We start from the raw sequence: 15,330 nt of genomic DNA on the forward strand, positions 1-15,330 counted from the left end.
AGAGATAGAAGAGAGAATCTCAGGGGCAGAAGATACTACAGAAAACATCGACACAACCATCCAAGATGAGGTAAAATGCAAAAAGTTCCTAGCCCAAAACATCCAGGAAATCCAGGACACAATAAGAAGATCAAACCTAAGGATAATAGGTATAGAGGAGAGTGAAGACTCCCAACTTAAAGGGCCAGTAAAATATTGGACAAAATTATAGCAGAAACTTCAATAACCTAAAGAAAGAGATGCTCATAAATGTACAAGAAGCCTACAGAACTCCAAATAGATTGGACCAGAAAAGAAATTCCTCCCATCACACAATAGTCAAAACACCAAATGCACAAAACAAAGAAAGAATATTAAAAGCAGTAAGGGAAAACAGTCAAGTGACATATAAAGGCAGACCTATAAGAATTACATCAGACTTCTCACCAGAGTCCATGAAAGTCAGAAGATCCTGGATAGATGTCATACAGACCCTAAGAGAACACAAATGCCAGCCCAGGATAGTGTACCCGGCAAAACTCTCAATTAACATAGATGGAGAAACCAAGATATTCCATGACAAAACCAAATTTGCACAGTATTTTTCTATGATTCCAGTCCTACAAAGGATAAGAGATGGAAAACCAACAGAAAGAGGGAAACGACACCTTAGAAAAAGCAAGAAAGTAATCTCCTTGCAGTGAAATCAAAAGAAGAGACACACACAAACATAATTCCACCTGTAAAACAGAAAATAACAGGAAGGAACAATCACTATTCGGTAATATCTCTCAACATCGATGCACTCAGTTCCCCATTAAAAAGACATAGACTAACACACTGGAAATGTAAAGAGCACCCAACATTTTGCTGAATACAGGAAACACACCTCAGAGACAAAGACAGATATTGCCTAAGTGTAAAAGGCTGGAAAACAACTTTCTATGCAAAGGGTCTAAAGAAAGAAGCTGGAGTAGTCATTCTAATAGCGAATAAAATTGACTTTCAACCAAAAGTCATCAAAAAAGATAAGGAAGGACACTTCATATTCATCAAAGGAAAAATCCACCAAGATAACTCTCAATCCTAAATATCTATGCTCCAAATGTAAGGGCATCAACCTTCATAAAAGAAACCTTACTAAAGCTCAAATCACACATTGCACCTCACACGATAATAGTAGGAGATTTTAACACCCCATTCTCATCAATGGACAGACCATAGAACCAGAAATTAAACAGAGACATAAACTTACAAAAGGTATGAACCAAATGGACTTAACAGATATTTATGGGACATTCCATCCTAAAATAAAAGGATATACTTTCTTCTCAGCACTAATGGTACCTTCTCCAAAATTGACCATATAATGAGTCATAAAACAGGCTTCAACAGATACAGGAAGATAGAAATAATCCCATGCATCCTATCAGATCACCATGGACTAAGACTGGTCTTCAATAACAACAATAACGACAGAAGGCTCACATATTCATGGAAGTTAAACAATGTTCTACTTGGCCAAGGGAGAAAAAAATTAAAAACTTCTTAGAATTTAATGAAAATGAAGGTACAACATACCCAAACTTATAAAACATAAAGAAAGCAGTTCTAAGAGGAAAATTCATAGCTCTGAGTGCCTGGAAAAAGAAACAGGAGAGAGAATACATTAGCAGCTTGACAGCACACCTAAAAGCTCTACAACAAAAGGAAGCAAATATACCCAAAGGGAGTAGAAGGCAGAAAATATGCAAACTCAGGGCTGAAATCAACCAAGTCGAAACAAAAAGGACCATACAAAGAATCAACAAAACCAGGAGCTGGTTCTTTGAGAAAATTAACCCTTAGCCAGACTAACCAGAGGGTACAGAGAGTGTACCCAAATTAACAAAATCAGAAATGAAAAGGGAGACATAACAACAGAATCTGAGGAAATTCAAAAGATCATCAGAACTTACTACAAAAGCCTATTCAATAAAACTGGAAAATCTGGAGGAAATGGACAATTTTCTAGACAAATACTAGATACCAAAGTTAAATCAGGAACAGATAAACCATCTAAAAAAGACATAGAAGCAGTTCTTAAAAGTCTCCAAACCAAAAGGAGCCCAATCCCAGATGAGTTTAGTGCAGAATTCTTTCAGACCTTCATAGAAGACCTCATACCAATACTGTACAACGCATTCCACAAAATAGAAACAGACGGAGCACTACCAAATTCCTTCTATGAAGGCACAATTACTCTTATACCTAAACCACACAAAGACCCAACAAAGAAAGAGAACTTCAGATCAATTTCCCTTATGAATATCGATGTAAAATACTCAATAAAATTCTTTCAATTGGAATTCAAGAACCCATCAAAATGATCATCCATCATGATCAAGTAGGCTTCATCCCAGGGATGCAGGGATGGTTTAATATATGAAAATCTATCAATGTAATCCACTATATAAACAAACTCAAACGTAAGAACCACATGATCATTTCATTAGATGCTGAGAAATCATTTGTCAAAATTCAATACTCCCTCATGATAAAAGTCCTGCAAAGATCAGGAATTCAAAGTCCATACCCAGACACAGTAAAAGCAATATACAGCAAACCAGTAGCTAACATTAAACTAAATGGAGAGAAACTTGAAGCAATCCCACTAAAATCAGGGACTAGACAAGGCTGCCCACTCTCTCCCTACTTATTCAATATAGTTCTCAAAGTCCTATCCAGAGCAATCAGACAAAAAAAGGAGGTCAAAGGGATACAAATGGGAAAGAAAGAAGTCAAAATATCACTATTTTCAGATGATATGATAGTATATTTAAGTGACCCCGAAAGTTCCACCAGAGAACTACTAAGCCTGATAAACAACTTCAGCAAATTGGCTGGGTATAAAATTAACTCAAATAAATCAGTAGCCTTTCTCTACTCAAAGGATAAACAGGCTGAGAAAGATATTAGGGAAATGATACCCTTCACAATAATTCCAAATCATATAAAACACCTCAGTGTGACTCTAACCAAACAAGTGAAAGATCTCTATGACAAGAACTTTAAGTTTCTGAAGAAAGAAATTAAGGAAGATCTCAGAAGATGGAAAGACCTCCCATGCTCATGGATTGGCACGATTAATATAGTAAAAATGGCCATTTTACCAAAAGCAGTCTACAGGTTCTATGCAATCCCTATCAAAAGTCCAACTCAATTCTTCTAGAGATAGAAAGAGCAACTTGCAAATTCATTTGGAATAACAAAAAACCCAGGATACTGAAAACTATAATCAACAATAAAAGAACTTCTCGGGGGAATCATCATCCCTGACTTCAAGCAGTATTACAGAGCAATAGTGATAAAAACTGTATGGTATTGGTACACAGACAGGCAGATAGATCAGTAGAATAGAATTAAAGACTCAAAAATGAACCCACACACCTATGGTCACTTGATCTTTGACAAAGAAGCTAAAACCATCCAATGGAAAAAAGATAGTATTTTCAACAAATGGTGCTGGTTCAACTGGAGGTCAGCATGTAGAAGAATGCAAATTGATCCATTCTTTTTGCCCTGTACAAAGCTTAAGTCCAATTGGATCAAGCACCTCTACATCAAATCAGATACACTCAAAGTAATAGAAGAAAAAGTGGGGAAGACTCTCGAACATATGGGCACTGGGGAAAATTTACTGAACAAAACACCAATGGCTTATACTCAAAGATCAAGAATCAAGAAATAGAACTTCATAAAACTGCAAAGCTTCTGTAAGGCGAAGGGCACTGTCATTAGGACAAAAGAGCAACCAACAGATTAGGAAAAGATCTTTACCAATCCTGCACTCGATTGAGGGCTAATATCCAAAATATATATATATATAAAAAAAACAACTCAAGAAATTAGACTCCAGAGAATCAAATAACCCTATTAAAAAATGGAGTACAGAGCTTAACAAAGAATTGTCAGCTGAGGAATATCGAATGGCTGATAAGTACCTAAAGAAATGTTCAATATCCTTAGTCATCAGGGAAATGCAAATCAAAACAACCCTGATTTTCCACCTCACACCAGAGAGAATGGCTAAGATAAAATACTCAGGTGACAGCAAGTGCTGGTGAGGATGTGGAGAAAGAGGAACACTCCTCCATTAGTTGGTGGGACTGCAAACTGGTACAACCACTCTGGAAATCAGTCTGGAGGTTCCTCGGAAAATTGGACATTGCACTACCTGAGGACCCAACTAGACCTCTTTTGGGCATATACCCAAAAGATGCTCCAACATACAACTAAGACACATGCTCCACTATGTTCATAGCAGCCTTATTTATAATAGCCAGAAGCTGGAAAGAACCCAGATGCACTTCAACAGAGGAATGGATACAGAAAATGTGGTACATCTACACAATGGAATACTACTCAGCTATCAAAAACAATGACTTCATGAAATTCATAGGCAAATGGAATGAACTAGAAAATATCCTGAGTGAGGTAACCCAATCACAGAAAAAGACACACAGTATACACTCACTGATTCATGGATATTAGCCCAAAAGCTCGAATTACCCAATATTCAATCCATGGACCACATGGAGCTCAAGAAGAAGAATGACCAAAATGTGGGTGCTTCACTGCTTCTTAAAAGGGGGATCAAAAATATTCATAGGAGAGGATACATAGGCAAAGTTTAGAGCAGAGACTGAAGGCACGGCTATTCAGAGCCTGCCGCACATGTGGCACATTTATATACAGCCACCAAAACTAGATCAGATTGACGAAGCTAAGAAGTGCATGCTGACAGGAACTGGATATAGATCTCTCCTGAGAGACACAGCCACATGTCAAATATAGACACGCTAGCAGTAAAGCACTTAACTGAGAACATGACTCCCATTGGAGGAGTTAGAGAAAGGACTGAAAAAGCTGAAGGGACTTGCAACCCCATAAGAACAACAATGCCAACCAACCAGAGCTTCCAGGGACCAAACCACTACCCAAAGACGACACATGGACAGACCCATGGCTCTAACTGCATTTGTAGCAGAGGATGGCCTTGCTGGACAGCAGTGGAAGGAGAAGCCCTTGGTCCTGCCTAGGTTCGAACCCCAGTGTGGGGAATGCTGGGTGGGGGGGAGTAGGAAAGGGGTGGTTGGGAGGGAAACACCCTTACAAAAGAGTGGGAGGGGAAGGGATAGGGGGCTTATGGACAGGAAACCGGGAAAGGGAATAACATTTGAATTTTATATAAAGCAATATCCAAAAAAAAAAAAAAGAATTAGATTAACATTTGAACTAGTAAATTATAAATGAGACTCTTCTCCTTAATGCTCAAGGCCTCATACAAGTGGACTTAGGCAGAAACTGAGCAAAAGAATGACTTCTCCATAGCAAAAAGAAGTTTTGCCAAGATAATATTTAGACTTCCACTACAGATTTTACATTTCCCAGTAAGCCTAACTGCCTATGCCAATGTCCTGAAGCAAACTGTCTAACACAAGGCCAAACAGCAAAAGGCAGAACCATGATACAGAGCAAGACCTTAGCAATCAATATATGGTGGCCTCATGAGCCTGAGGGAGGAGATTCCTGAATTCAAGCCCAGTCTGGGCTACAGAGCAAGACCCTGTCAAACAAACAAACATAACTGATGGGCTAATTAACTAAAATTCCACCATTGTAAACCACAAATGGTGAGGTTTTCACCCAAGTACGTGCCTGCTGGAGAATATCCTTTTAGCTTGTTTCTCTAAAACCAATGCCCTACCACAGTTATATTGCTTCCCTTCTTAGGGATCCATTCCCAGTCTAAACAATGCTTGAATCTAGATGTCACCAAACACTGGGTACGTTATGCTTTTTCCTTTTATAATGATACTTAATTATTAAATCATGAACTAATTTTTGCACTCCTATGTATTGAATCCAAAGTCTAGAACATATGAGGCAAGACTCTGTTACTGAGTCCCCGGAAGTTTGATTTGTGTTAAGTAAAGGATTTAAAACAACAAATAATAGAATATTCTAATGCTCCACAATGAAGGTTATGTAACTTTTCTCAAAGGGTTCTATCTTATTTTAACTTTCCACTTACAGTGCTTTGTAGCTTCTGTTCTGATGTCTGAATTGCCAGCACCAATGATGGCATGCATTGGAGCCATAGTGAAGTAAAATAAAGTACAGCAATATGAAACAGCCAATCTGAAACAAAGATGGCTGCCAAATTATGTAGTAGGGATATGCTAGAGAAAGAGACAGAGCAGAATGAAATGTTTTACCTACTGTCTATTGCTCTACAGGGAAATTACCAAGGCAATTTAAGAAGAGAAAGCATTAAATTGGGGGGCTTGCTAAAGTTTTAGAGTTTGGTTGGGAACATGGCAGCCTGCTAGCAGGTGCAGCAGTAGCTCTGATTCACAAGTTCTTGACAGAGAGAGATGGTGTCTTGGGGATGGTATGGGTTTTTGAAACCTCAAAGCTCAGCCTCAGTGCCACACCTCTTCCATGAAGGACACCTCCTTATAGAGGACTGGAATACAGGTACTGCTTTAGTATACACATTAAATCCCAAACAATGAAGGTAAAGTTAGTTTGTAGAAGGAAGCACCCATGTTTGACAGACATCTAATTAAGAGGCAAAGAGATGAATCAGAGAAAGATTGGACAGTATAGGATATGCCCAACTCTTATGAGAACAGAGAGAATAAAGCAGCTACTTAAGAGGAAGCAGGGTAAAGAAAGATTAAGGAGGCAATTTTACCAGGAAAATTGTAGAGAGACAAGTTACAGGCAGAGAACAAGACATAGGTGAAGACAATGAGTCAGAGAATTATAAAGTGCCAGAATATTAGAACATAATGCCAAGGTCAGTATGAGGCCAACCAGAGCAATTCAGTCAGAATCTGAATGCTAGTTGGAATCAGTCAGCCAGAAGAGGTGTTTGAGCCAGGACAGCTGAGTTGAATCAGCCACCCAGAGATGAGAAAGAGCTAGAAAGAGCGAGGTTATTCAGTAGTAAGTCTCAAAGGCTGAAAACATTCTAGGCTTAGATAAGATTGTACCAATGCTAGAAGCTTCCAGGACTAGGCCTAGGTAAGCAGACAGAGGCATTAACTCTCTGAGATGACAATTACTTCAGACTATTAGCTAGTTTTACACCTCCCAATTCTTCCTAAACATTCTACCAGCTGGAAAGCAAACATTTAAACATCTGAGCCTGTAGGGGCCATTTTATTCAAACCACCACGGCATGCTTTATCATCCTCAGAATGGCAAACAATTTAAAAGTCAGACTGTTTCTAGAATTTTCTATTGAATATTTCCAACTATCGTTGTCTCAAGTACCTGAAACCATGGGAAGTGATACTTTTGATTAGAGGTGATTGCTGCATCTTTTCTTTTCGTCTTTTTTTTTTTTTTTTTTTCTCGAGCTGAGGACCCAACCGGGGCCTTGCGCTTGCTAGGCAAGAGATCTACGACTGAGCTAAATCCCCAACCCCTGCATCTTTTCTTAAAGTCCCCTAAAAACTCCACCTAAGGATTAGCTCCTGCTTAAGTAGAGAGGAATGAATAATGACACAGGGAGGGGAAGCTGAGAAGTCCCTGTCCTCATATTTTTAAGATTTCCTCTTTCATGTTACTATTCTGCTGAGCCTTGGAGACAGGGCACACCTTACTGCAAGCCCCAGTGCCTTAGACACTCCCATGGGTGTGTGATGTCACTATGGAGTTTCCCCAGCCTGTAATGGCAATCCTGCTGCCAGCCACTCCTGACAAGGACTCCACTCACCTGGACCCTCCACACAGTGCTTCTGCTTCTTGAGGTACTAACCTTGGGACTAAAGTTCCTAGGAGCCAATGCAGTAACAAAGCAACTAGACTTTAAAATTGAGAAGATTTGAAATATGAACAAAATTAAGACTATCAATCTCTAGATTCATTCTGCACAAAGAAATGAGTGATCTCATGGAAAAACAAAACATTACTTATAGCCAGGTATGGCGGTGCACACTCAATCCCAGAACTCAGGAGGCAGAGGCACCACCAACCAACCAAACTAACAAGTCAATACAGAACCATAATTTTAAAAAGTGAAATCCCAACTCTAATGTCTCCCTCATGAAATTATTCTCAAAACCCTAGGTAGGTTTAGGCGTCTTCTAAATGTTTGCATACGGGTAGGCAGCTACCTTGTAGCTAGCTCTGTGTCTTTCTGAGATCAGGAACTAGATGACGTGTTTGTATTCCAGCATCAAGAAGGACTTATATAGATGTTTAATAATCAGGGAGTGAGTTTTTAAAACAATTAAGATAGCAACACAAAGAGTAATGATAATGTTGGTATTTAATCCCCAGCAATTAGACAGTTGTGAGCTGACAGATTCTTGGATTACTTTCTGAGGTACTTGTAGGCAGCTGACAGACCCCAACCTCCATCCTGAATGTCAGAGCAGTCTGTCAGTTTTACAACACCTCTTTTCACTGTTGTCCGTAGTAGACGGTAAGTATGTTTTTTTCCCAACTGAATTATAAGAACGGGTGGTTACGATCTTTTTCGAGTAGTGGAGGGATTTTATAGTAAGAACCTCTATAAGCTTTATCTACTTTAAAGGACAATCTTACCAATATATGTAAAGTCCTTGTTACAGCTTGGAACAAGGCAACCACTTAAAAACAATATTGGAATGAATTACTGTTTACCATACCTTTGGGAAGAACCTTCTCTTATAGTCAGATAAAAGTCTGAACTGAATGTAAACAAGTTTCACCCCACTTACCTTTCTGCTGAAGATGTGTGGGTAATTGACCAGCTCTCTAAAGCTAGATGGGAACAAAAAGTTACAGGATCAGAGGAAGACACTCAAGCTAAATAAGTTTACATTAGAAAATGAAATTGTAAGCAAAGCAGTGGTGATTAATGCATTTAATCCCAGTACTGGTGAAGGAGGGAGAGACAGTGGTTCTGTATGAGTTTGAAGCCAGCATGGTCTACAGAGGGAGTTCCAGTACAGTCAAGGCTACATAGAGAAACCCTGTTTCAGAAAACCTAAATAAGTAAAGAAAGAAAGAAAGAAGAGAGAGAGAGGGAAGAGAGAGAGAGGAGAGAGAGAGAGGGAGAGAGAGAGAGAGAGAGAGAGAGAGAGAGAGAGAAGAGAGAGAGAAAAAGAAAGAAAGAAAGAAAGAAAGGAAAGAAAGGAAATTGTGTGATATTTACCAAATGTCATGCCTTTTGGGAAACCATCTTCATTCTGCTTCAAGGGAGAAGATAAACATGTTAGAGAAATAGCTATCAAGTTAAATGTTTTTTAAGTAAAATTCTTATGAGTGTTTTTGAAAAATAGGAGAGAGTGATCATTTATTTCTTACCTTCTGAGAACCTGAACTACCATTTTCCCATAGTTCAAATTTCTTCTTAAAGAACTCACACGTTCTTACGAGAATTATCTCAAAAGCAACTCCTAGGAAAATTATGAATAGGATTGGTATCCAAGCATTGTTAAAGATCCAGTAGTCTAGAAAGTCCCATAATGGGTAGAATGTACTCTCTTCTAGTATAGACTTCAATCTGTTCTTAAAGAAACTAGATGGCTTTGCCATAATGAGTTGGTAGCTCTTTCAGAAGGCATGGACTTCAGAAGTCCCTCAAATACAAAAAGCCTTTTTCTCCATCTATCTTATAAACACATGCAAAGTTCTGCCAGAAAAAGAAAAAAAAAGAGGACAACACAAAAAACAAAACACTTCTGGTGTCATTCAGTGCCTGTGTCCAATTGGTGCAGTGCTTGCTCTGGGCTTGAGAAAGTAAGGTACGTGTCACAGTGGGTGTTTAACTGAGTGAGATCACAGCAGCCCTTGCAGTGGCAAAAGGTCACGGGTAAAACATGTACAGTCCATGTATGGTACTAGTGTTGAAAGTCTGTAGATTATTTATCAGGGCCTTATATGGCCTGTGCTGGCCTGAAACCCCTTTGTAATCTGGGCTGTCTTTGAACTAGAGCACTCCAGCACAGATGTGCACCCCATCTGTTGGCATCATTATGTACTTAGTTTTCTTTCTCTTCCTTCCTTCCTTCCTTCCTCCCTTCCTTCCTTCCCCTCTCCCTCTTTTTCTTTCTTCCTTCCTTCCTTCCTTCCTTCCTTTCTTTCTTTCTTTTTTCTCTTTCTTTCCTTCCTTCCTTCCTTCATTTCTTCTCTCCCCTTGAGACTGAGTTTTCTTCTGTAACACAGGGTACCTTGGAACTCTTCATATAGCCTAAGATGGCCTTGAACTCATGGAAATCCTTTGCCTCCGGCTCCCTAGCAATGGGATTATAGGCATGAGTCATCACAGTCAGCTTTATAATTTTTAATTTAACCAATAATTTTCTATTAATTTAACAAAAGCAGTATAATCCTATATACAATTACTTGACATAATTGATAATGATATACAGCCACCCAATTAGATAAGATGGATGAAGCAAAGAAGTGCAGGCTGACAGGAACTGGATGTAGATCTCTCCTGAGAGACATAGCCAGAATACAGCAAATACAGAGGCGAATGCAGGAGCAAACCACTGAACTGAGAATGGGACCCCGTTGAAGGAATCAGAGAAAGGACTGGAAGAGCTTGAAGGGCTCGAGACCCCCATATGTACAACAATGCCAAGCAACCAGAGCTTCCAGGGACTAAGCCACTACCCAAAGACTATACATGGACTGACCCTGGGCTCCAACCTCATAGGTAGCAATGAATAGCCTAGTAAGAGCATCAGTGGAAGGGAAGCCCTTGGTCCTGCCAAGACTGAACCCCCAGTGAACGTGATTGTTGGGGTGGAGGGTGGTAATGGGGGGAGGATGGGGAGGGGAACACCCATATAGAAGGGGAGGGGGAGGGTTTAGGGGGATGTTGGCCTGGAAATCAGGGGAAAGGAATAACAATCGAAACGTAAATAAGAAATACTCAAGTTAATAAAAAAAAAAAAAAGAAAGAAAAAGTATGTAAAATAAAGTTGAAGTTAGAAAAACCATTTAAGGTTCAGTGGTTAAGGGCGCCGACTGCTCTTCCACAGGTCCTGAGTTCAAATCCCAGCAACCACATGGTGGCTCACAACCCTCTGTAATGGGATCTTTTGGTGTCTGAAGACACTGGCAGTGTACTCACATATATGTAATAAATAAAATCTTAAAAAAAAGAAAAACCATTTAATCTAGTAATTTCTCTTCATTTCAGCATTAGTATATTTTGTATATTAGTATATTCCTTGAAGTCAAGAAAACATAGTCCTTTTTTAGAATAAATGTTAACTGACAGGTAGGTGTAACATATAAAAATACTGGATGCTGTAGCTAAGCATGGTGGCACATGTCTTTATTCCCAGTACTCAAGAGGCAGAGAGAGGCAAATCTGTTAGTTCAAGGTATTCTTGGACAATATAGCAAGGTCCAGGATAACAAGAGCTAAGAGTAAGGCACTATATCAAACATGAGAACAATAAAAGCAAAACTGGTTTCCTGTGTTAACTCGAATTAAACATATACCACATAGCTTTTTATCTAAGTATGTACTGTTGCCCCTGTGTAGAACATATAATAAATTGTCCCTGTTGAGCCTGCATGGCTTCTTGGAATATTTTAAATTTCTATTTGCTACAAGGTTCTGCTTCCAAGTCCACTATTAACAATCTATTCATACATTCAAAACCAAACCTTTGAATGGCCTACTGGTGAATTTTCTTTTGATGTCCTAAAATCAGAATTAAGGGTGGGTCAGAGGCAGATTTAGACTGCTTAGTACTTAATCCAAGTGGGTAGGCCTGGAAGCTCACCAAGCAAACACAAATTAAGTCACGGGATACTGTGAACAACACGATTTTTGATGTGTGGTCTTTTTTCTTTGATGACATAATATTTCTTGGGCTTCATTTATTCAAGGTGAATTGAGGAGTGAAGTATTTATTCTTCTGGAGTGAACTGTTCAGGCCTCCTATGAGTGCATCAGAATTACTGACCTCTTACTTTCTCAGTACTGGGGCTCACAAAAGAAACAATATACTCTAAACAGAGTTGATAGTCTCCTGTCCACTGAGCAAACTCACGATACTTGTGCTTATCTTCAGTTCATTCTGACTTTGGATTTTGACTTTGCAAAGACAGTCCTCTAGAGTATGTGGCAGGGGTTCCGCAGCTCTGAGAAACCTGTAATCACTCTGTTTTTCAAGTATGTCTTCATTTCTGCATCACCGGCAGTTATTCTTTTTTTTTTTTTTCAATTTTATTTTTCTTGGATATTTTATGTACTTACATTTCAAATGTTATGCCCTTTCCCCTCTCTCCCACACCCCTCCCTCCGCTTCTATAGGATGCTCCCACTCCTACCCACACACTCCCACCTCTGTGCCCTGGCATCCCCTACATTGGGGAAACGAGTCTTCCCAGGACCAAGGGTTTTTCCTCCCATTGATGCTGGACAATGCTATCCTCTGCTACATATGTGGCTGGAGCCATGGGTCCCTCCATGTGTACTCATTGGTTGGTGGTCTAATCCCTAGGAGCTCTGGTGGGGTCTGGTTGCTTGATATTGTTGTTCTTTCTATGGTGTTGCAAACCCTTTCAGCTCCTTCAGTCTTTTCTCTAAGATTATTTTTAAAAGATTTCTTTTCCCTAGATTTTTAAGTCTTTTAGGCTTTTTTGGGTGGTAGTGGTGGTGGTAGATTTTATCAGGTAGCAGATAACCTGATTTTTCTTACATTGATTGTAGAAATATTTAATTCGGGCTTGAGGTTTTTATCCTGCCTTTGACTTAAGTTTCCAGATGTATGATACACACAACATTTATATTTACAATAAGCCTTAAACAACACAAAAGCTAGGCGGATGCAGATGCTACTCTCTATGTTGTTAGAATCTACTTTCCTATTGACAAACCCAAGTTATTCATTTGGGCTGCTTACCTCCCGTTGGCTAGCCCTCAGGGCCATGTTAACCAATGGTGGCCTCTCCTTCTTCCTTTCCTGCCATTTTTCCCTCCTAGTGGTTCCTCTCCGACCCTAAGCCAAGGAAACCTAAACCTCACCTAGGTCTCTTCTGCCCAATTTCTAACTGTTGGCATCTTTATTTACCAGTCAGAAATAGCCTGGGGACAAGGTCACTCAGCATCTACATGTGGACTCTTATCTCTGGAGAAACAAGTCTTGGAGGCCCAACATTAACATTAGAATACAAGCAACCCACTACACGTGATGGCACATTTCCTCAAATTCTCTTAATATTAAGTAACTCAAAGGGAATTTGTTTTAGTATTGTCATCTGTGTGCCATGTTACTAAGTTTTATGACACTGAAACCTGTAGCAGCTGGTGTTCTCTTGCTGATTGTGTTACCCCCCCCAAAAAACCAAAAAAACCAAAACTGTTTGCAGTGTCCCAAACATAGGCTAAGGGAGTTCTGTCCTCAGCTGGCTCTGACTGTAATAAAGAATTGCTGTACAGCCAATGGTTGGGCAGAGAAAGACAAGGAGGGACCTTTAGATTTGCGAGGGCTTAGAACTGTGAAAAAGGAGAATAGCCCAGACTCGGGGGAGAAAGATGGGATGTAGGAGCTGCAGAAGAGAAAGCCAACAAGCCATGAGCCATGAAGAATTTGGGTGGATGGCCACTGGCCACTTGGGCTTGGGGTAGCAGGGGCAGGTTTAGTAGTGCCCAGCCTTTGATCTAGCCAAAGTATTTTAAAGAGAATTGGTGTGTATGCCTGTGAGCTGTGAGCGTGCGTGCGTGTGTGCATGCGTGTGCACCTTCTGTTCGAGAATCCAGATAGTTCCTGGGCGTATCCTCTGGGAGTCTAAGAGGTGTAGCCCATTACCACTACAGAAACCCTAGCTAGTTCTCCACTGAAAGCACCTATACACACTAAACATATACATACCACACAGTCTTGGAATAGCCTCTAGAGCTTTGTGGTCTGCTCCCTATGTAAATAAATGCCTACTGGTAAGAGACTACTTTGTCATATAGATGCTTCCTTGCATTGGAAACCTCTTTTTAGATCAATCATAAGTGAGCAGCACAAAAAATACATATATTCTTTAGAATCATGAAAGCAAATGTAAAAGTTAGAACATCAGATAGTCCATTACCAACAGTATTTGATGACATAAGAAGATTCTAAGTTTTAAAACCTTGTCTAAAGATTTCATATTCTTTGAACTTTTGGGGCAATGTAAGACAAGACTTTCATTTTAACAAGACTTCCTAGTAATAAATGTATAAAATAAGCAGGGTTTCATATAATTATAAGAAATAATCAAGTAGTTCAACACAGCAAATATTGATTCAATATAGTGTAAGGCCAAGAAGCACTTAAAGAATGAAAAACCTTCTTTGACAGGAGTTTCTAATGGATATGGGATGGTGTCAAAGGAGTACATGTCTTCCGGCTTTGACAAAAGATACTCTGGAAATCAAGGAAACCTGAAAGAATGGGGAAAACTATTTCATAGCTAGTCCTTGTAGGAGGAATACAATTTGGAAACAGATATAGATCAACAAAGTGAAAAAATCACAGGATGAGACAGAAATTTTGTTGTCACAAAACTGTAATTCAAGTTGGTTGCAGTAGGGCTACAGATTTAAAGTTTGAAAAGGGCCCAGACCACAGTGTTCATATGGTCCTTTCATGAGGCTACCTTTGGAGGCTCATGATTTATTTTTTTATTCTCTAATTTTTACAGTCCAGACTTTATCCTCCTCCTGGTTTACCCTCTGACTGTTCTACATCTCACACCTCCTCCCCTTCCTGTCCCCTCCCATCTCCAAGAGGATGCCCCCACCACCAACCTTGGGCCCCAAGTTTCTTGAGGGTTAGGTGCATCTTCTCCCAGTCCAGGCCTGGCAGTCCTCTGCTGTGTATGTGTTGGGGGTCTCACATCAACTGATAGATGCTGCCTGGTTGGTGGCTCAGTGTCTGAGAGATCCTGGGGGTCCAGGTTAGTTGAGACTGCTGGTCTTCCTATAGGGTGGCCCTTTTCCTTAGCTTCTTCCAGCTTTTCCCCAATTCAACCACAGGGGTCACTATCTTCTGTCCATTGGTTGGGTGTAAATATTTGCATCTGATTCTTTCAGCTGCTTATTGGGTCTTTAAGAGGGCAGTCATGATAGGCCCCTGTTTGTAAGCACACCATAGCATCAGGAATGGTGCCAGACCTTGGGGGTCTCCCCGAGCTGAATCTCATTTTGGGATTGTTGCTGGAGGAGACTCATGTTTTAAAAGCTGAAATACCAACTGATCAGAGCAAGAAGACAATTAAGTGGAAGCATCATTTAAAATATTTCAACTAGTCAGGCGAGAATTGAAAGTAGCCTCAATTAGGCACATCACATCCCAACCCTTTATT

General features: G+C 39.8%; 1 protein-coding gene across 1 annotated transcript in view; it reads right to left on the reverse strand.

Annotated features, from left to right (window-relative positions):
• Window positions 1–9,558, reverse strand: part of Ccdc168 (coiled-coil domain containing 168) — a 37,784-nt gene extending 28,226 nt beyond the window's left edge. Inside the window, 3 exon segments of the mRNA XM_032899731.1 lie at window positions 8,739–8,781; window positions 9,176–9,212; window positions 9,328–9,558. Of these exon segments, the coding sequence (XP_032755622.1) occupies window positions 8,739–8,781; window positions 9,176–9,212; window positions 9,328–9,558 (311 nt within the window).
• Window positions 9,559–15,330: the final 5,772 nt, after the last annotated feature.

This window comes from Rattus rattus, chromosome 4 (genome assembly GCF_011064425.1).
Source record: "Rattus rattus isolate New Zealand chromosome 4, Rrattus_CSIRO_v1, whole genome shotgun sequence".
In the NCBI taxonomy this organism is placed as follows: domain Eukaryota; kingdom Metazoa; phylum Chordata; class Mammalia; order Rodentia; family Muridae; genus Rattus; species Rattus rattus.